General features: G+C 41.3%; 1 protein-coding gene across 7 annotated transcripts in view; it reads right to left on the bottom strand.

The window, feature by feature from the left end:
* Nucleotides 1-622: 622 nt before the first annotated feature.
* Nucleotides 623-20,996, bottom strand: part of LOC140715819 (scavenger receptor cysteine-rich domain-containing protein DMBT1-like) — a 77,820-nt gene continuing 57,446 nt past the window's right edge. For all 7 annotated transcript variants that reach the window (XM_073028216.1, XM_073028219.1, XM_073028220.1 and 4 more), the window contains exons 14-18: nt 19,333-19,647; nt 17,892-18,185; nt 16,418-16,705; nt 4,565-4,681; nt 623-1,188 (exon numbers count right to left, since the gene is read on the bottom strand). In XM_073028216.1, the coding sequence (XP_072884317.1) occupies nt 1,109-1,188; nt 4,565-4,681; nt 16,418-16,705; nt 17,892-18,185; nt 19,333-19,647 (1,094 nt within the window). In that variant the 3' untranslated portion in view covers nt 623-1,108. The remainder of the gene's footprint in view (nt 1,189-4,564; nt 4,682-16,417; nt 16,706-17,891; nt 18,186-19,332; nt 19,648-20,996) is intronic.

The raw sequence follows: 20,996 nt of genomic DNA, 5'->3' as shown, positions 1-20,996 counted from the left end.
GCTTGGGTATACTTAAAACTTATGTTGCTGGGTCCCTGATTCGTAAGAACGTTGATGATTCCGGGAGGAAAGCATAAGAATGAGAGATAAGGAGGGATTAAAGCGGATATTGAGTTGGATAATGCATTGGCCATAATAAAATGGCCAAGTAAATTTTATAGGCCGAAAGGCAAAATTAGGCTTCTATGTCTTATCTGTAATACATACGTCTCCGGTCTGCGAGTGGAAACTGGATCACCCGCGAGAAAGTCACGCGGTCACAAAGGAAAAGGATAATCTCTAGACCGATAATATCTGAAGGCTGGACCTGAATCCAGGTTATTGCAATCTAAATGAACTTGATGGACTCCAGATCAAGGTCTCCAGAGCTTTAGTGTTGCATGCATGGCGAGGGGTGGGAGTTCATGTTTTGCAGGAGCAAGTGCCGATGTGGGAGGTTGGATACTTTTACTGTTTTCTTGTGAGTGTGATGGAAAAGAGGTGACTTTGGGATTCCAACGTTTTCGCTCAATCATTCTTCGTGTATTTTCTGTTTCGTGGATGTTTGCGAAGAGTATGGATTTCAGGCTGTATATTATATACATTCTATGATATTAAATTGAACAATTGAAACATTGAACCATTTAACCAGTGAACCATTGATCGGTTTATCATTTCAAAAACTCAGCAAAGGTACATGAACAGTCCGAAAAATGGAAATAAATCATGCTAATGGAAAGCGCTTCATAATTATTTTCAGTGAAGCCAAATGATAACAAATCATTTTCAGGTAATTCCAGCGTGTTCTTCTACTATCAGTTTCTGCAAAAGACCATTGCTTTCCCCAACTACGTTTGCTTGCGTGAAGAACTAGTTTATCACAATTGTTAATAGAATCATAAAATAAAACTGATCAAAGCAGTTGTGTGGAAGCATTTCAGTAGAAATTAAGCCTTGATGTTATTAAGTAAAAAAAAAATGGTTGTTTACACCGCCTTTGTACAACTGCGGTTCACTTCTGTGAATTTAAATAGCAATACCATTCCTTGTATGCTAATGATAAAACATGTAGCTGGTGCCAGAAAACACACTGGGTAACGTCGCTGCAATAAAATAATACATTTGGTGACTAAAATGGAGGGTCCTCATCTATGGCCTCTATATGGGTAACATCGTCAAGCAAGCGTTCTCGGACGTAAATTCTGTATTCTGCGAATCAGCACAAAAAGCAAAAATATCAATTGAATCCTTTCATATCATTTAAATCGTGTCACGCTTTAAATCTGCAGCAAGAGCAGTTCTTCATGAAGGCAAATCTACTTAATTACTCTATAGATTGTGTACTGACAAGCGAGTTGCCACTGTGTTTTTATTAAACCATACGTCGATAACACACACTGTAGGAGCGGAATTAGGCCACTCTGCCCATCAAATCTCCCGCCATTCCCTCAGAGGCTGTATTATTCGGCCTCTAAGCCATTTCTCCTGCTTTCTGCCCATAATCTTTGATGGCCTTTGCTAATCAAAATTCAATCAGCCTCCACTTTACGTATACCCAATGGATTGACCTCCACCGCTGTCTGTACATACACTGACTAAAGGTATTCCTCCTGATATCTGTGGGTGTGCATTGTGTCACAAGCATTGTGGTTTGGGGGGAAAGTGTAACAGTAATACATCGGTTCCGGAATATTACACAAGACATCTGATATATAAAAGCAAGACTTGGCTGCTGCGATTTGATAAATATTGTCAGATCGCATTTGGAATATCGTGTGCAACTTTAGGCCCGATACGTAAAACTGGATTACTCGTCCAGAAGAGGGTCCTGAGATACTAGCATGGATAAAGCATTGGTTGATTGGTAGGAGGCAAAGTTTTGGATAAAGTAGTGCTATTGAAGTTGGCCTCCGGTAACTAGTGATGTTTCCTACAGGTCTCTGTTGGGACCCCTTCTTTTTTCTTTATACATCAATGACTTGGAGAACAGAATTAAAGGTTTTGTGGCCAGGTCTGCAGACCTGGATGGAGCTGAAGGTAGTTTTCAGGAAGTAGAAACTTAGATAGTTTAGGAGAATGGGCAAAGGAGAGAATGGGCAGATGGAATACAATGTCGGGAAGGGTATGGTCATGGGCTTTGGTAGAGAAATACAAACGTAGACTGTTCATTAAATGGAGAAAAATTCAAAACGTTACAAGGATTCCTCGTAGAGAACTCCCTAAATGTTAGTTTGTAGGTTGAATCTTTGCTGAGGAAGACGAATGAGAGGTTAGCATTCATTACCAGAAGACTAGAAAATAAAGGCAAAAAAGTAATGTTGAGTAACGGGTGAGTATTGTGAGCAGTTTTCGACCCGTTACCTAAGAAAAGGTGTGCTACCTTTGGAGAGGGTTTAAACGTGGTTCACGAAAATGATTCCGGGAATGAAAGGCTTGTCATATGAGAAGTGTTTGATAAGTCTAAACCTCTACGCGCTGGCATTCAGAAGATTGAGGGGTGATCTCATTGAAACATATCGAATGTTGAAAGGTCACGATAAAGTGGGTGTGGAGGGATGCTTCTGTAGTGGGGAGTCTAAAAATAGAGGACACAACCTTAGAATGGGGGGATGTCCTCTTTGAGCGGTGGCGAGGAAGAATTATTCAGCTAGATTGGTGAATCTGTATAATTCCTTGCCACAGGCGGCTGTGGGGGTACAGGTTATTATGTATATTTAAGACAGGGGTTGATAGATTATAGATTAGTCTGGGCATGAAAGGATATAGTGAGAAGGCAGGAGGTTATCTTCAGGAGAAAATAGGTGCAGGGTTCAGATTGAAAAGGGAGCTGGAAAAGGTACGTCATATGGGTAATGATACAATTATAGTAGAAGACTTCAATATGCAGGGGGATTTAGAAAATAGGGTTGGTGTAGGTTCACAAGAGAGGGAAAGATTTGAATGCCTACGAGATGGCAGATGATGCTAGAACCTGCTTGGGGAAAGGCTATTTTACGCTGGTATTTTTGTAGTAATTCAGATCTTATTCGGGTGCTTAATGTAAAGGAACCCTTAAGAGGCAGTGATGATAATATGATTGAATTCATACTGTAATTTGAGAAGGAGAAGCGTAAGGCACATGCATCAATATCGAAATGGAATAAAGGAAATTACAGAGGCATGAGATAGGAGCTTGCCCACGTAGATTGGAGGATGGTGGCAAAACAGAACGCGTAGAATAGATATGCCCAGACAAGACGAAGTTCTCAAATAGCAGGGGTAAGCAACTGTAGCTGACGAGGAAAGATAAGTACTGCCTACGCGCCAAGAAACGGGCATATAAGGTAGCAAAGATGAGTGAGATGTAAGATAATTCCGAAGCCAAAAAAGCTTTAAGAAGAGAAACGATTAAATATGAGGGTAACCCGATGATCAGAAGGATGGGGGGGGGGGTGGATTTTATTGAATCGTATTGACAACTGAAGGGAGTGGATAGTGCAGATGTGGAGATAATTTTAAATTGCAGGAACTGAGGGAACCGCTACAAAATCCAGGAAAGTCACTTTGAAGTGAGGAGGAACTCCTTCAGCCTCATCGGTGTTATTTGTCAAAGAGGTTTGCGGAGTGCTGGTCATGGGATGATTTAAAGGCTGGGATTGATAGGTTCATGATTGGTAAAGGAGTTAAGGGTTAGAGGGAGAAAGCGGGAAAAATGGACTTTAATAATAAGCCATAGTTGAATAGTGAAGCTGAGAAGATGGGTCAAATGCCTCAATTGTTCTCCAAAACTTTCTGTTTTATGAACAGAGTGTATATAAGAAAGATGGTCTGCCATTTGCCCCATTGTCATTGCACATACTTCGAGAAACATGTCTTTCAGTAGTTACGCTATGTAGATATTGTGCATTGGTATTTGTTACGATGATGAGCAATAGTCCTAGACCATAACGTCATAGATTAAAGGTTTTGTAATCGTAATCCAGTTACCTTTCCGATGTTACCGTCTGACATAGCTTGTGGCCATCTGTCAGTTAATAGGGGAAATCATTGATACTAATCCAACCTTTTTTTCGCTTACCATAGTCCTTATCCCATGCTCATCATTTTCTAATGTATGCTTTATCACCCTTTAGCACTAAAGATAAAGTGTTACCCCTTTAATTAGAACCGCGGAGCTTAGGAGGACAACCAAGATGTTACAGTAAGAACATGCGAACTGCATGCAGGCCCCACGAAGTGCGAATTGAACTTTGTTCGGCAGAGGTATGACGCAGTAGCCGCACCTGCTTCCCCACTGTGTTTTCTTAATACCAAACGTTGTTTCCTGATCTCGCCCCACAGGTCTTAGAAAACAAACAAGCACGTAATTTCTATGCAAAGGAAAGCGTCCATCTTCAAGCAGGGTATTTTCAGAACGACGAATGAATTCTCTGTCGTGGGACAGAACATCACCGTGGATCCATGCAACAGAATTTAACAAAATGCAGACTTCCATAAAACACAGAACACGATTCAGAAACTGTATTCTATGCATTATGGAACGCCCCACCCATAATGATTCAAGGTTAGAAAACAAAACCACAATAATGTGAAGTGTTATTCCTACCGCGTTTGTTACTGGATGTGTTCGTCTTCCGGAAGTAATATACAGAAACCAAGAGAGCCAGCAACGCGATCAGAACGGCTAGTAACCAACCAATAACTGACTTGGCGTTGGATGAGCCTGAAACGAGACAACAGAAATGTTTTTCTTGTTCTAGCAATATATTCTTTTCAGAGATACAGCACGGATAGAGCAATGGGCTGTGCCGTCCAGCAACCCATCTATTTAACCCGAGATGATTCACAGCGCAGTTTACAATGGCAAATTAACCTACTAACTGGCGTGTCTTTGGTTTTTGAGAGAATATCAGAGCGTGTTGTGGAAACCCACAGGGTCAGGGGGAGAATGTACACATTTCTTGCAAACGGTGAGGAAGCTGAACTCCGACATCCGATGCCGCAAGCTGTTAGAGCATTGCGCTACCTACTACACTAGAGACGAGACCTAAAACTTTAAGACCAACACTCATTTATAAAACTAAAACGTAAATTATATGTGATAGCTTGCTTTTAACAAACAGGTACGTATAGTAGCGTTTTGAACTGCTGCATTTTCTATGTTTATCAATGGTTTCGATATTTTTCAATCAATTTACTGAATATGTCCTGAAAAAATCGCAAGAAAACTTTATTTTATTTAATTAGCTGTGCAGGTCGTGGACAATATTTCAACTGAATCGATATTCTATTGTTGGTCGAGGAATATTAAGAAATCTGCATTAAAACAATTGGGTTGATCACCTTCTGTCGGGAGAGAGTGGAGGAATTGTCATATGTCAGGTCAACGACCTGCATCAAAGCTGAGAGAAATTAACAAGTATGAAGAGGGACTGAGAAGTCCTGAGGTAATTGATAGACTGTGGACGGGGAAGGTATCGGGGTGTCAATAAGGATGAAGGGCAGGCAGATCGAGCCAGATAGGAGAAAATAAGAGGTGGATTTAGGGGACGTGATCATAAGAAGATAAAACGGCAAGGAACCCTATGCAATGCTAATATTTTAAATGACTAATTCCAAAGTGTTCTATTTTTAAAATATGCTTATGATGTGAATTGGAAATGCATGTATAACTAACGTGTAAAATTCTCTAACGGTTTTCGGCTTGCTTTGAAGAGACCAAAGATCCAAACAACATACAAACATGTACAACACAAATAAACATTAAAGCATATATTTGTTTCCCCGTATCGAGTTTACTACTACATATTTCATGCATACTGATAATTTCAAACGTTTGTAAAAATAGCAGAACATTTTATCTACAGTTTTGCTTCATCGGTTAATTGGTGCAGCCGCTTACTTGGGACAACCTTGAAAGGAAAAAGACTTATCGAGAATATAGGTGGGATGCCCTTCATTTATTTGGGACACTGCGCCATCACTTTTAATAATGGTTAATGCTGTCGAGCAGTTTCCAACCATCGTCATACTATTGCACTTGTTTTGGCTGTTAGTGATTATACCGTACTTAGGGCGAACAGTTTCAAAATAACAGCATTTGCGTGTGCTTGTGTTCAGACAGCAGGGTCTTTTTTTTCCATTAATACAAGAAAATTCGCAGGTGCTGGAATTCCGAGCAACACGGATAAAATGGTGGAGAAACTCAGCAAACCAAGCGGCATCTTTAGAAAAGATTAAACATTCGACGTTTTAAGCTGAAACCCATCATCGGGAATGGAAAAAAGATGCGAAGTTAGAACTTGAAAGTGGGGGAGGGGTGTGAGAATTACAAGGTGGTAGGTGACGAGTGTAACTGGGAGAGGGGGGGAGGTGAAGTTAGGAGTTGGGAAATTGATGAAAGAGATAAAAGGCTGGAAAAGTGGGCATCTGTAAGGAGAGAGTAGATCACCACGGAAGAAAGGAAAGGGGGCACCTTCACTATTACCCCATCCCCATTTGCTTCTCCTACCTCCTTATCAACCCACCACCTCCCTCTGGTGCTACTCCCCTTCGTCGTTAACTATTGGGAGCTAATACAGTTTTATAGAACTGTTAATTTGCTCTATATTTCCTTCAAAAATACATAATTTGTTACTCAGTTAAACGGTAGTTGTAATGGCAAAAGCTAATCCAAAATCAAAGCAATTGCCACCAGCCTGCGACCGACACAAATTAGTTATTCTTGAATGGCGCACCCTTAGCTCCAATTATTCATTGTTCCGAAGAGTCGAATTGCTTATTTCGAACCTTTTATTAGCAATTAGCAAACATGCAATCTTGAAGCGATATTAAGTTTCAGGGGTCAGCAAAGGTACGACTTCCGCCGACCTCAAGCTACAAACAGCCACAGAATAAACATGAATACATAATTTATTCCTTTTGCTTTAACTAAACCCCAAATAATATTTACCATAATAAGTATAATAAAGACACAACACGGGATACAAATCAATTAGTGTTTAGGAGGCATCAGATCCAAGGGGATATTGCTTTGTGTATTCAGAATTGTCTTGCCCACAGAAGGTAAAGTTTGGTTGTAGACGGGTCATATTCTGCAAGGAGGTCGGTGGCCAGTAGTGCGCCTCAAGGGATCTGTTCTGGGCCCCTTCTCTCCGTGATTTTATAAATAGCCTGGATGAGGAAGTGCAGGGATGGGTTTGTAAATTTGATGAAGTCACAAAGGTTGGGGCTGTTCTGTATAGTGTGTAGGACTGTCAGAGCTTACAGCGGGACTTTGATAGGATGCAAAATTGGGCTGAGAAGTGGCAGGTGGAGTTCAACCCAGATAAGCGTGGGGGGTTCGGTTTGGTCGGTCAACTGTGATGGCAGAATATAGTATTAATGGTAAGACTGTTAGCAGTGTGGAGGATCAGAGATATCTTGGGGTCCGAGTCTATAGGACACTCAAAGGTGCTGCGCGGTTTGTCTCCGTGGTTAAGAAGGCATACTGTGCATTGGTTTCACCAATCGTAAGATTGAGTTTAAGAGCCGAGAGGTAATGCTACAGCTATATAGGATCCTGGTCAGACCCCACTTGGAGTACCGCGCTCATTTTTGGTCATCTCACTACAGGAAGGATGTGAAAACTCTAGAAAGGGTGCGGAGGATATTTACAAGGATGTTACCTGCATTGGGGAGCATGCCTTACGAGAATAAGTTGAGTGATCTTGGCCTTTTCTCCTTGGAGCGACGGAGGGTGAGAGGTGACCTGATAGAGTTGTAAAAGATGATGAGAGACATTGATCGTGTGGATAGTCAGAGACTTTTACCCAGGACTGAAATGGCTGTCATAAGAGGGCACAGCTTTAATGTGCTTGAAAGCAGGAGCAGGGGAGATGTCAGGGTAAGTTTTTTTACGCAGAGAATGGTGAGTGCGTGGTATATGGAGCTTAGAAAAATAGAGGGCTATGGGTAACCCTAGGTAATTTCTAAAGTAAGTACATGTTCGGCACAGCAGGGTGGGACGAAGGGTCTGTATTATCCTATAGTTTTTCTATGTTTCTATCTTCCCACACGGCTACAACCGTAATTTTGTCTCTCTTCATACTTCTGTAACTCTTCACATGAAACCTCAGCTGAATGGGCCAGCTGAATAAGCCTAAATATATTGCTTCTGATGTGTCCCAATAAACCGGATTTCACTATTTGTGGCAGCTCCTGTATTTTCAGTAAAGACCTAGCTCTTTGTACAAATATTTCAAAGGTAATATTGCTCAGATATTGATATAATTATAATTTTACGACGAGATGTCTTGTTTTATAAATAATTACAGCTGTAGACTGCCTTGTGGTTGGGCTGAACTATTGACCTCTGTGAGTTCGCATCCGCTTCTTGTCTGAGTCTGTTTCACGGAATTCATTGAAACAGTGATTTGTCTTATTAGGTAATAACATTTGCATTTGGAGTATAAATCTATGTTAGAAGTTGATGCGAATATCCTCAATAAACTTCAGTCAGAATGAGACTTGTTCCAAACCTTATGAAAAGCCCAGGTCTTGTTGAGGTAAGTTCTGAGACAACAAATTAGTGTATTACAAAAAGCACTTTACGGTAGCCTAGTCGTTTGCACAACACTAAACAGTACCACCAACTCGGAATCAATCCCCACAGCTGCCTGTGAACAGAATATGAAATGAAGAATATAATGCAGAGGCTTTGTAATGCATTGGTCGGTCCGCACTTGGAATACTTTGAGCAGTTTTGGACCCGTTCTCGCACAGAAAATGTGATAGTATCGGAGATGGCCGAGATAAGGTAAGTGGGAATGATTCTGGGAAGAGAGAGTTAATATACAAGGTGTGTTTGACAGCTATGCTCCTGTACTCACCGGAATTTAGGAGAATGAGGGGTTTCTCATTGCACTCTAACGAATATTGCAAAGCCTGAATAGAATGGATGTGGACGGTATGTTCGATATAGTGGGGGAGTCGAAGACCACAAGATACAGACTCCAGTGAATACAGGCCGAGGTCGTATCAAAGACCCTGACAGACATTTCAATATTTCTGAATTGTAACTAACAAAATTTTTTCCAATACAGATAGGCAGGTTCAATTTCCCGTGGCCCCGTGGGTTTCCCGCTCACTGTCCAAAGACAGCGAAGACGTACCGGCTGGTAGTTTAATTAGTCATAGTAAATTGTTCCGTGATTAATTTGTGGATAAATCGGTGGATTGCTGGACATGGTGGCTCAAAGGCCCGGAAGGGCCTATTTCCCACTGTATCTCACTATATCAATGAATAAGATTCGTTTTTAGTTCAAAATCATGTAGCATCCTAGACTTCATAAACAAAGGCTAAGACTATCATGGCAGGGAACTTCATGAAGCCTCATTCGAAGAATTGTAATCAATTATTGTGTCTGCATTAGGAGAAGTAATAGAAGACACATCAAAATGATAGCAGGATAAGGTCTTGTTTTGTTATCTGGATAGACTTAGTAAAGTTGCAGCTCTTCTAGAGAAAATGGCAATTGCTCAATTAGTTGATGGGGACCTTTAAAGTCCTGCATGATATGCAGTAGGTACTGTGAAATTGCTCCTATTAAACAAGAAGTCAAGACCTTTCTTCTTTTTTTGCAGAGGCAGGGGATTGTCATAGAATGTAGGTAATGAGCAATGAAACCAAAGTGAGGCTAATACTTCCAGAATGTTTTGGCTATAATTTAGACGGAACAGTGCATGCAACTTCAACTATGGTAATCAGGAAGCGGCTGTATAAGAATTTGTAAGTCTATGGGAGAGCGTTGAAGGAGAGAGACCAGCTGGTTGTTCTTGGAGCAACTGGGTAAAGCCAACTGGCTTTCTTCTTTCTGTGACTCTCTGTGGCATCTTAACAGACCTCACTTTATAATTATAAAGGATCATTTGTTTGTTCTGATATCCTATTTTTATAAGTTCATTGACGTACCTTCAAGCTTATATTGGTGGGGATAAAAAGCAAGATTCATAGAAACATAGAAAATCTACAGCGCAATACAGAACTTTCGTCTCACAATGCTGTGCCGAACACGTACTTACTTTAGAAATTACCTAAATAATCGTCTGCATTTCTAAGCTCCATGTACCTATCCAGTAGATTCTTCAAAGACCCTATCGTATCAGCCTCCACCACCGTTGCCGGCAGCCCTTACCACACACTCACCACTCTCTAAGTAAAAGGTGTACCCCGGCATCTTCTCTGTACCTACTTTCAAACACCTTAAGCCTGTGCCCTTTCGTGTTAGCCATTTCAGCCCTGGGAAAACCCATCCCTCCACTACCTCGTCCAGGTCATTTATAAAAATCACGAACAGAAGAGATCCCAGAACAGATCCCTGAGGCACACCCCTGATCACCAACCTCCATGCAGAATATGACGCATATGCAACCACTCTTTGTCTTCTATAAGCAAGCCAATTCTGGATCGAAAACACAAATTCCCTTAGAATCCTTCCTGATAGCCTTATAATATTCCAGATCTCTAACAATACCTAGTTTTTCGAACTTTTCGCGTGTTTTTCTTTTCTTCTTCACTACATTTTCAGCAGCCTTTGTACACCAGGGTTCCTGTACCCTACCACCGTTTTCCTATCTCGTTGGAACGTAACTGTGCAGAACGCCACGCAAATATCCGCTGGACGTTTGCCATATTTCTGCCGTACATTTCCCTCAGAACCTCTGTTCCAAATGCATGGTTCCCTGAGCCATTCAAGTCTCTGTAACGGCCACAACATCATAGCTCCAAGTACTGATCGACGCTTTAAGATTGTCTGTTTTGAAAATGATGCTTCTTCCATTAAAATAGACACAACTCAAACCATCGGTCGAAACACATCCATTCTCTATCACCTGCATATCACCCTTCTTACAGCCTCCAAGCTTTCTCCGTTTGTTAACCAACAGTGCCTTCCTCCGTCCCTTCAGTTCGGTTCCCACCCCACAGCAATTCCAGTTTAAACTCTTCCCAACAGCAAAACTCCCTGCCAGGATATTGGTCCTCCTCGGATTCAAGTGCAACCGTTCATTTTTGTAGAAGTCACGCCTGCCCCAAAAGAGGCCCCAGTGATCCAAAAATTCGGAATCGTTGCCCCCTGCTCCAATCACTCACCACGCATTTATCCTCCTCCTCACTCTATTCCTATGCTCACTGTCGCGTGGCACAGTAGTAATCCCGTGATTACTGCCTTTGAGGTCCTGCTTCTCAACTTCCTTCCTAACTCCCTATAGTCTGTTTTCAGAAACTCCTCCCTTTTTCTACCTATTCATACAGCATGGGAACACACCATATTGTCTATTGTGTCTACGCTGACAGTGGAACATATATTTCTATCGTCCGGTACCAGTCCATAGCCTCTACCCCTAATTCATTCAGGAACTCATCATGATAATTACCGTATGTTGTTGACAATTTTTTCCATCACTCTGCGACAGTGTACTCTGTGTACCAGCCACCTTCTTCAACCTAGCCAATAATATTAAATAGGATACCAAATCTTCTTAAGATAGATAAAGTGTAAAAGAGAAGCGGGAGTGGATATCAGACCCATGGAAAGCAATTTTGGCGAAGGAGTAACGGGGACAATCAAATTGCGGACGAACTGAATAGGTATTTTGCATCACTCCTCACTGGAAGACACTAGTAGTGTGATGGATGTTCTGGATGTCCGCGGTCATGAAGCATATGGCGTTACCATTGCTAGCGAGAAGGCCTTACCATTGCTAGGAACAATGAGAGGTCTGAAGGCAGGTAACACCAGATGGTGCACATTGCAGCATTCTGAATTAGGTGGTTGTCTAGATTGTGGAAGCATTGGTAATATTCTTTCAAGAATCACCAGATTATGGAATGGTTCCAGTAGACTGGAAAATAGTAGGTTTATCTGCATTCTTCAAGAAGGGAGAGGGGGCAAAAAAAAAACCAAGATATAGGGCAGTGTGTTTGACCTCAGTGGTTAGAACGATGCTGGAGTCGATTGTTAAAGACATGGTTTCGGGAGTACCTGGGGGCATTTGCTAAAATAGGTAGTCGCCGGCATACTTTCCTCAAGGGAAAATCTTGCCTGACAGATCTGTTGGAACTCTTTGAAAAAAATAACAAGCATGATAGACACAAGAGTATCGCTTGATGTTGTTTATTTAGATTTTCAGAAGCCCTTTGACAAGGTGCCATACATGAGGCAGCGTAACAATGTAAGAGCCCATGGAATGACAGGAAGGATTCTAGAATAGATAAAGCAGTAGCTGAGTGGCAGGAGTCAAAGAGTGGGAATAAAAGGATTTTTTTCTGGTTGGCTGCTGGTGACTAATGGTATTCCACAGAGATCTGTGTTGGGACCGATTCTTTTCACTTTATATATTAATAATTCGGAAAATGCAATTGATGGTTTTGTTGCAAGGTTTGAAGAAGATACGAAGATAGATTGAAGGGCAGGTAATTTTGGAGAAATAGAGTAGTTTAAGAAGAACAAAAACAGATTTGCTGAATGGGCAAAGAAGTGGTAGATGGAATACAATGTCAAAAAGGGTATTGCCATGCGCTTTGGAAGAAGAAATGAAACGGTTGACTATTTCCTAGGTAGAGAGAAAATACAAACAAACTGAGACACAGAAGGATTTGGGAGTCCTTGTGGAGTATTTCCTAAAGGTTAATTTTCTGGTGGAGTCTGTGATAAGGAAGTCAAACGCAATGTTAACACTCATTTCAAAAAGAATGGAATATAAAAACAAGGAATCAGAAGAGAATCAGGATGTAATGTTGAGAATTTATAAGGCAATGATGAAGCCTCTGTTGTAGTATTGTGAACGATTTTAGACCCCTTATCTTAGAAAGGGTGCGTTGAAACTGCACAATGTTCAAAGGAGGCTCACGAAAATTATTCCAGATTTGAACGGTTTTCATATGAGGCTAGACTAATGGCTCTGGGCCTGTATTCACTAATATTCAGAAGGATGAGGGGTGTCCTCATTGAAATCTATCGAATCGTGAAAGGCCGTGATAAAGGTCATGTGGACAGGACTGTTCCTATGGTGGAGAACCTAAGACCTGCGGATACAGCCTCAGAATAGAGGGGCGTCTTTTATCGCCAAAGTGAGGAGAAATGCACTTAACTAGATAGTGGTGAATCTGCGGAATTTATTGCAACAGGCAACTGTGGAATCCAAGTCTGCATGTACATTTAAGGCAGAGGTTGAGAGATTCTTCATTTGTCAAGACATGAAAGGCAGAAGATTGGATCTGAGTGGGAAACAGATTAGCCATAATGAAATAGCAGAGCAGACTCGATGGGTCAAATAGACTAATTTTGTTCCTATACCGTACTGTATTGTGGAATATTATTGATTCCGATATCAAGTGTACGCTATGCTGGTGGACTCGAAGCAGAATATGCCTGCTGTTAAGTAACGCAGAGTCATAAAGCCACATCTACCACGTAGTGTGGCATTTCGGCTCCCTAATGTAATGCCGACATGCCTGCAAATCCACAATAATCCCATTTCCCCCTATTCTGACCGGTACGTTCTATGCCTAAATACGTTCTTAAACGTGATAATCGTATCTCAGTTCACTGTCTTTTCTCGTTGCAAGCTCAGCTATCCATCACACTCCGTATATAAAAGCTTTCTTCTTCTGTCTGCTTTCAATCTAATAGCTATCACTTTAAATGTTGTCCTCTCGTTTTAATCCTCTATTCATCTCTTAATCGTGTATGCCTCGATCGGGTATTGTCTCAGCTTCCTTCCCTAGAGGCATAGAGAAGTACAGGACAGAAACAGACCATTCGAATCATCTAGTCCGTACCGAAAAATTTAAACTGATTACTCACATCGAACTTCACTGGTACCATAGCCCTCAATACCTCTGCAATCTACTTCGTTCTTCAAACTTCGATTTAACATTGAAACCGGGCTCGCATGCACCAGTTTTACTGTCTGCTGATTTCACTCTCCCACTGCCCTCTCAAGGGAAGCATTTTCCCATGAGATCTGGTTGTAGTCACACCCGGCCTCATTGGAAAAAGCCTGTTTGAATTTACGTTATCTATACCGTAATAATTTTGTATATATCTATCAGATCTCCTCTCAATCTTCTACATTCTAAGAATTCAATCTTTCCTTATTACTCAAATCCCCAGAGCTGGCAACATTTTTGCATATTTTCTCTGTCCACTTACAATCTTACTTATATCTGTCCTATAGGTAGTGACGAAAACAGCACGAAATACTCCAAATTAGGCCTCACGTTCTCTACAACCTCAACATAACATCCAATCTCTTGTTCTCAATACATTGATTTATGGAGGACCACGTGCCAAAAGTTTTCTTTGCAGTCATATCTACTGCAGACGTCACATTCAACGAATTATGGCCTTCTATTCCCAGATCCCCTTGTTCTACCACACTCCTCAGTGCTCTACCGTTCACTGTGTAAGACTTATAGTGGGTGGTCCTACCGAAGTGCAACACCTTGCTGTTGTTCACCAAATACCCCGAGAGATGTGTAGTCCGTGTTATCGCCCTATTAACGTGGTCATGCCTTATTTATTTTTCAGTTCCACGATATTACTTCAATAGACGAATTATTCTGTCTGTCCTGACGGAGCATTGCCGTGACACTTTCCCTGAATAGTAATGCCACCGCTCCTCCTTTAATCCGTCCCACTCCATCACGTAAAACATCAGAACCCCAGAATATTCAGCTGCCAGTCATTCCCCTCCTGCAACCAAGACTCAGTAATGACTACAATATTAAAATTTTATCCATGCACTGAGCTCATCCACCTTACTTACGATACTTCTTGCATTATAAGTTACGCGGCTCAGGGCACGAGTTGCACCTTTTGAGTCCTAACTTTGTCTGAGGTCTTACCAAAATCTGTCTCCACAACATCTCTGCTAACTGTTGTGCAGTCCAGTTCCAATCCCCCTGCAACACTCGTTTGCAGACGAACGATGCAAACAAAACTACTCTAAACAATCTCTTGCTATATATAAAGTGCTGTATTCCAGGTGACACCGTAGTGAATATCCTCTGCATTTTCTCCGAAACAAAAACATCCTTCCTATACTGTGGGGATCTGAGCTCAATAGTGTTTTGTTAGTGAATAGTGTGTACAATCCTAACACGGGTAGCCTAGAGAGCACACCCGTACATAATCCCTCCCTTATTTCATGCAAGGCTTTTAAAATATACTTTTCTATTTGTTTGGCTTGACATTCGACCAATTTTATTCATTGAAGATGGCTGCATATATATTGCTTAGGTGTCTTTGCATATGAATGATTAGAATTGAAATATAGAACAGGCCCTTCATCCCTCGATATTTTAGAAGGCAAATTCAGCAAACGATGCCTAGTTGAACTATTCACTTCCGCCTGTTCATGGGCATTCTACCCCATTTTCCAAATATTCACATGGTTTTCTAACTGCCTTCAGAATGTCTTTGTCGAATCTGTCCAGCACAAGCCCTGACAAAGGATTCCAGACAGCCATCACACATTGTGTAAAATAATTTGACCCACACATTTTCTTCCTCTCGCCTTCAATGAATGTCCACTGGCATTAGACATTTCGTATCATCTAGTATTATTCATTTCAAACCTGCGGAAAAAAATACAGGCTACAGTTCCTACTCTAGCTATGCTTTTCATAATTTTATGAACTTCTGTCATGTCCTTTCTCATCCTCGACAACCCCTATGTTCCTATTTCGTCTCAGCCTCAATGATGTGCAAGATGCTATTTTGTATTAACTTCTCCGGTCTAGGTGGGAGGCATGAAAATTCTCAATGGACCTTTTCGTTGAACAACAGGCTGCAGGACAGTGAACCGAGGATAAAAAGGGTAGCTCCATTAATATTAAACATCTACTTCTGTTACACGTAACATATCCTTTCTAATATGTCTGTCAGCTACTCGTCCATTTTCTCTATCATTTTAAATAGTGTCAGGGCGTGCTCATACAAATCAAGTCTGTGGAATTGCTACCTTTCCAGTGAACAGCTAGTCTGACAGTAGAATGTCGACTGAATTCGGAGAACTCAGCAAGCCAATGCGGGTAAAAAAGAGAACTCAAAAAATCCACGCAGATGTCGACCGGGGTGAAAATCGAACACTAGTCGTAGAAGCTATGCAGCGACGAAGCTGACGTGCAGTTTAGATGACAAAATACCAGCATATCAAATATAATACTCAAGGAAGTAAAAGTATGCCGATTGAAGTAGGCAGTTCAGAGTGGATAATTTGAGTGTTGTTTCTTTAATGATAGTCGCATAGCTAGTATGGGCAATTTAATCTAAACTGTCCTATTCTATTTGGAGATTCAAGTTAATTCTATATCATCCCATATTAGGTACATCTCACTGCATCTGCTTACGGATACAATATACGGGTGATCTACTTCTTGTCAGTATCAGAGAGCGTCAAGCGTTTGACTCACCTGGAGCAGATAATTGAACAGATTCAGTATACGTTGAGTTGAGCGGTCTTCCATTTACAACAACTTGGTACAAACAAACATAGCGAACTTCAACATTGTCTTCGGTCTCGTTCAAGGGAAAGGTCGACGTGGAATTCAACATTTGCATGTGTTGTACTTGCCTGGCACCGTTTTCCCTTAATTCTAGTAAATACATCGTACTGTTTGTCAAGATGTTTGTAACTGTGCAGTTTATAAGCTTGCGTCCTCCGACTGTCACGATGTCAATTTTCGGTTTTTGCAGAGCATCTGTAAAGACGTACAATAGGTTACGTGGTATTTCATGGCGTGCATTGAATATGTGTGTTTAGAATAATCGGAACTCGTTCAGTTTTCGGCTGCATGTGCCGAAATGCTGGACGAACTCTGGGGGTCAGGTAACATTTATGAGAGGAAAAGGTCGAGTGCGTCCATAAGTACTGAAAGCAGTGAACGGAAGCCAGAACTGAAATGAATATTCGAGCAGAAAGAAGTAAAAGCAGGTTATATGTGAGTCCATATCAGATGGAAGGAACGTAGGTAGGCGGAGTAGAAAAAGGAATGATGTGAAAATCTGGAAAGGGATAGGTGGAAGACGTGATGGTCTGAAGAAGAAGAGTGTGATCGTAGAAATCTGTAGAACATGGAATGAAGGGGGAACAAGAAAAAATCATGGACATATCACAAGGGCGGAAGAAGGCAACGATAATCCAACTTTCTGCTTGAATTTTCAATCCATGTAGTTCAATTTTAATCAATAATCTCTTTCGGTTGGAAATCTTCAATCATTTTCAGAAAATGGGAGTTAATTTCTTCGGCTGACATCTTATTTGTTCTAACAGTTATATCTATCAGCGGCCAATTAACCGACCAGCCTGAGTCGTTGGAGTGTGGGAAGAAGCCATGATACTTGCAGAAATCCATATGATCACGGGGGAGCGTGCAAAATCCACAGAAACAACAACGAATGTTAAGTCAGAACTAGTATTGGTGAAATTGTAAGGCAACAGGCAGTCTGATCTGTCTTCTCTGTCTTTCTTCCTTTCTTTCTCCTTTCTTTCGTTCTTACTTTCCTCCTTTTCTTCTCCTTTTTCGTTCCCTCTTTCATTCTTTTCGTATTTCCACAGCTCTTTCTTTATCACTTTTGTATTCTTGTTTTCTCTCTGACCTTATTCTTTGCAATTTATTTTCTCTTCATCTTTTCTCTCTATATTTTCATATCCTTTCTCCCTTTCTCATATCGTTACTCCCTTTGTCATATACTTTCTCCCTTTCTTATATCCTTTCTTTCTTTACTTTGTCATTTTCTTATCTCCATACTTTATTTTCTCCTTCCTCATTCCTTCCTTCTTCTTTACCTTTGCTGCCCTTTATTTTCGCTGGGGTTTTTTTTTACCTGCATGTTTGGACTACTTTATTTAGAGGCACCCGTAGAAAACATGTATCGTCTCCTCACCTGTAACGGCTATGTACACTGGAGTACTCAGCGAAGAATTGACTGAGGACCCCGCAACTTCATTTCGAAACATACAGCTGTAATTCCCCACGTCCTGTGTGGTTAGATTGGCCACTCGAATAACGGCAGATTTATTTCCCTCATTGAGCTCTCGATGTGCCAGATAAAAATCGTTTTTGTAAAAATCAATTCCTCGGCTTGAGTTGCGGTTCCCTATTATGCATTTAACCGTAACCGACTCTCCTTTCACAAATATGCTGTAATCTGGTTCCAATATGATTGTTGGCTTTAGCCCTGAATAGAAATAAAAGCATGCCGAAAACGTTAAACGAAAATTATTGTCAAAATGTCTTCTTGTTTCCCCAGAGGACGCCTGCAGCCTAGCTCACAAAACAATGTTTATCATAATGAGCAATGTTCTGTCCGTACACACCTAACCTTCCACATAATCAAGGCTGAAAATTCAATGGAAATGTGAAGAAAGTTGTATTGTTTACAGGCTAACTTCGGTTGGGTAATCCCATTACGTCCTGACTTCTACAGGCGAACGGAATGTTCTTTCAGAATTTAATTTGATCCACAATGTCAGCATAACCAAGATGCAATATCAGGAGAGAGGAGTGTGAACTTGCCAATACTGGGGAGAACGTGCATGGGAAACCGAAAGGTTAAATAAGTCACCTGGATCATATGATCTACTCAACAGGGTTCCCTAAGAGGTGGCTAAAGAGACTATAGAGGCAATAGTAATAATTTTTCAAGAGTCAATGAATTCAGGCATGTATCTAGAAGACCGGAAAATTGCAGATGTCGCTCCAGTCTTCAAGAAGAGAGACAGGCAAAAGAAAGGAAACTACAGAGCAGTTCGTTTGACCTCATTGGTTGGGAAGACGTTGGAGTCGATTGATGGCTTTTTGCTCAGGTTTGCGGATCAGACGAACATGGGTAGAGGAGCAGGTAGTATTCGGGAGCACGGAAGCTACAGAGGGACTTAGATAAAATAGGATAATATATAATATTATATTATAATATTATATATAATATTATCCTATTTTAATATATATATAAAACACTAAGAACATGACGTGCACAGGCCTTGAAAGTAAGTCCACATGTTGTATCAGTTCAGAGTTATGGGGAATTAAGTTATCCATGCTGGTTCAGGAACTTGATGACTGAAGGGTAAAAACTGTCCCGCAATCTGGTGGTGTGGAACCTAAATCCCCCATAAACAATGTTAAATTTGTAGAAGCTGAACTCTTACAAACCCTAAATATATTTAGACTGCTATATGGATACGAAAAGATTGGAGTGATTCGCGATAAAGTAGCAGAAATGAGGTTAGCTCACAGAACCAATTTGTCGATATGGACAAACTTGGTCGTAAATCGTATTTATGTGCTGCATAACTTGATGAGAAGCACCTTTGAGTTGGACTTACCAGAACAGACGGCACTTGCATCTTCTCCATGGTGACAGTTGTGCTGGCCCCAGAACCTGCTGCCGCAATGCCATAGGGCAGATTCATTCCCGCGACAGGCAACGTCATCTAACCATATGGGTCCTGTACCCCTTCCATAACGAGCATGCGTCGGAGCTGAAATTGCATACCCACATCCCATGGCTCTGCAGATGACCTGGGCGTCGGATAATCCCCAATGGTCGTCACAGATAGTCCCCCACTCATCACCGAAATAAATCTCCACCCTTCCGGTACAGCGATTGCTTCCATTCACCAGACGTTGCTGCATATTTTCTGATTAGAACAACAAGTTACACACCACGTGATTACAGCATCAAAGCGAAATGCTCTGCAAATACGCGGCGCCTGCTTCCAAGAACAGAACACGTAATCCAGGCGGCATGAGACCAGGAGATATAGTAGAAGCGTTTGGTCATTCGTCCTACCGCCATTTCATAGCGGCTGGTGTACTTTTTATTGCATGTTTTCAACGCTATTCTCTCGCGTTCTCCCTATTAACCATACTCTCCCGTTCAATCAAGATCTTATCAATCTGCGTTTAATATACCTAATAGTTTCGCCTGCGCAGCCTCTGTAGCAAAACGTTTCACACATTACTCATTCCTGAATTTAATGATATCCCTCCTCAGTTAAAATAGGACGTCCCTTTTCTCTGAGATTGTGTCGAGAATCCTTTACTCTTCTAAAGGAAAATTCCTCCCTAAGCCCACTTTATCCTACCTCCGGTAGGATTTACTCTTCATTTACAGGGGCAGACCAATACGATTTGACGTTTAGAAGTAATGGCTTAAGGGGGGCAGCAGGGTCTTGATGTGCCTCATGACGAGAATGATGAGAACAGGTTGAGTGATCTCGGCCTTTTCTCCATGGAGCAAAGGAGGATAAGAGGTGACCTGATAAAGGTGTACAAGGCGATGAGAGGCATTGATCGTGTGGATAGTCAGAGGCTTTTCCCAGGGCTGAAATGGTTGCCACAAGAAGACACAGATTTAAGGTGCTGGGGAGTAGGTACAGAGGAGATGTCAGGAGTAATTTTTTGACTCAGAGAGTGGTGAGTGTGTGCAAGAGGCTGCCGGCAACGGTGGTGGAGGCGGATACGATAGGGTCTTTTAAGAGTCTTTTAGATAGGTACATGGAGCTTAGTAAAATGGAGGGCTGTAAGTTAGCCTAGTAATTTCTAAGGTATGGACATGTTCGGCACAGCTTTGTGGGACGAAGGACCTGTATGGTGCTGTAGGTTTTCTATGTTTCTATATTTCTAAATAGATGAATAGATAGGTAGATAGATAGACGCTTACACCATTCAACTAGAGGTCATGTCACTATGGGACTTAGGCTGCATATTTTTGTGACCGTATATTTTACTGCTATCGTAATTATACGTGCTATATGTGACTTGTTCTGAATGTGCTGTCTGTTGGTACTGTATTTTAATCTTTGGCCCCTGTGAAACGTTGTTTCGTTTGGTTGCATTAATGTATATTGTTGAAGAGCAATTAATTTTGAAAATTAAAGCTAACAGGAAATCTTATAGCGTGAAATGTTTTCTTATTCGGCAGCAGTACCTAACACCTCCACAAGTCACTACTACAGGTCAAAAAAATAAATAGTGCAGAAAAAGG

Source organism: Hemitrygon akajei, chromosome 24, assembly GCF_048418815.1.
Source record: "Hemitrygon akajei chromosome 24, sHemAka1.3, whole genome shotgun sequence".
In the NCBI taxonomy this organism is placed as follows: Eukaryota; Metazoa; Chordata; class Chondrichthyes; order Myliobatiformes; family Dasyatidae; genus Hemitrygon; species Hemitrygon akajei.
The sequence above is the reverse complement of the archived record's forward strand: the minus strand, read 5'-3'. Positions and strand labels throughout refer to the sequence as shown.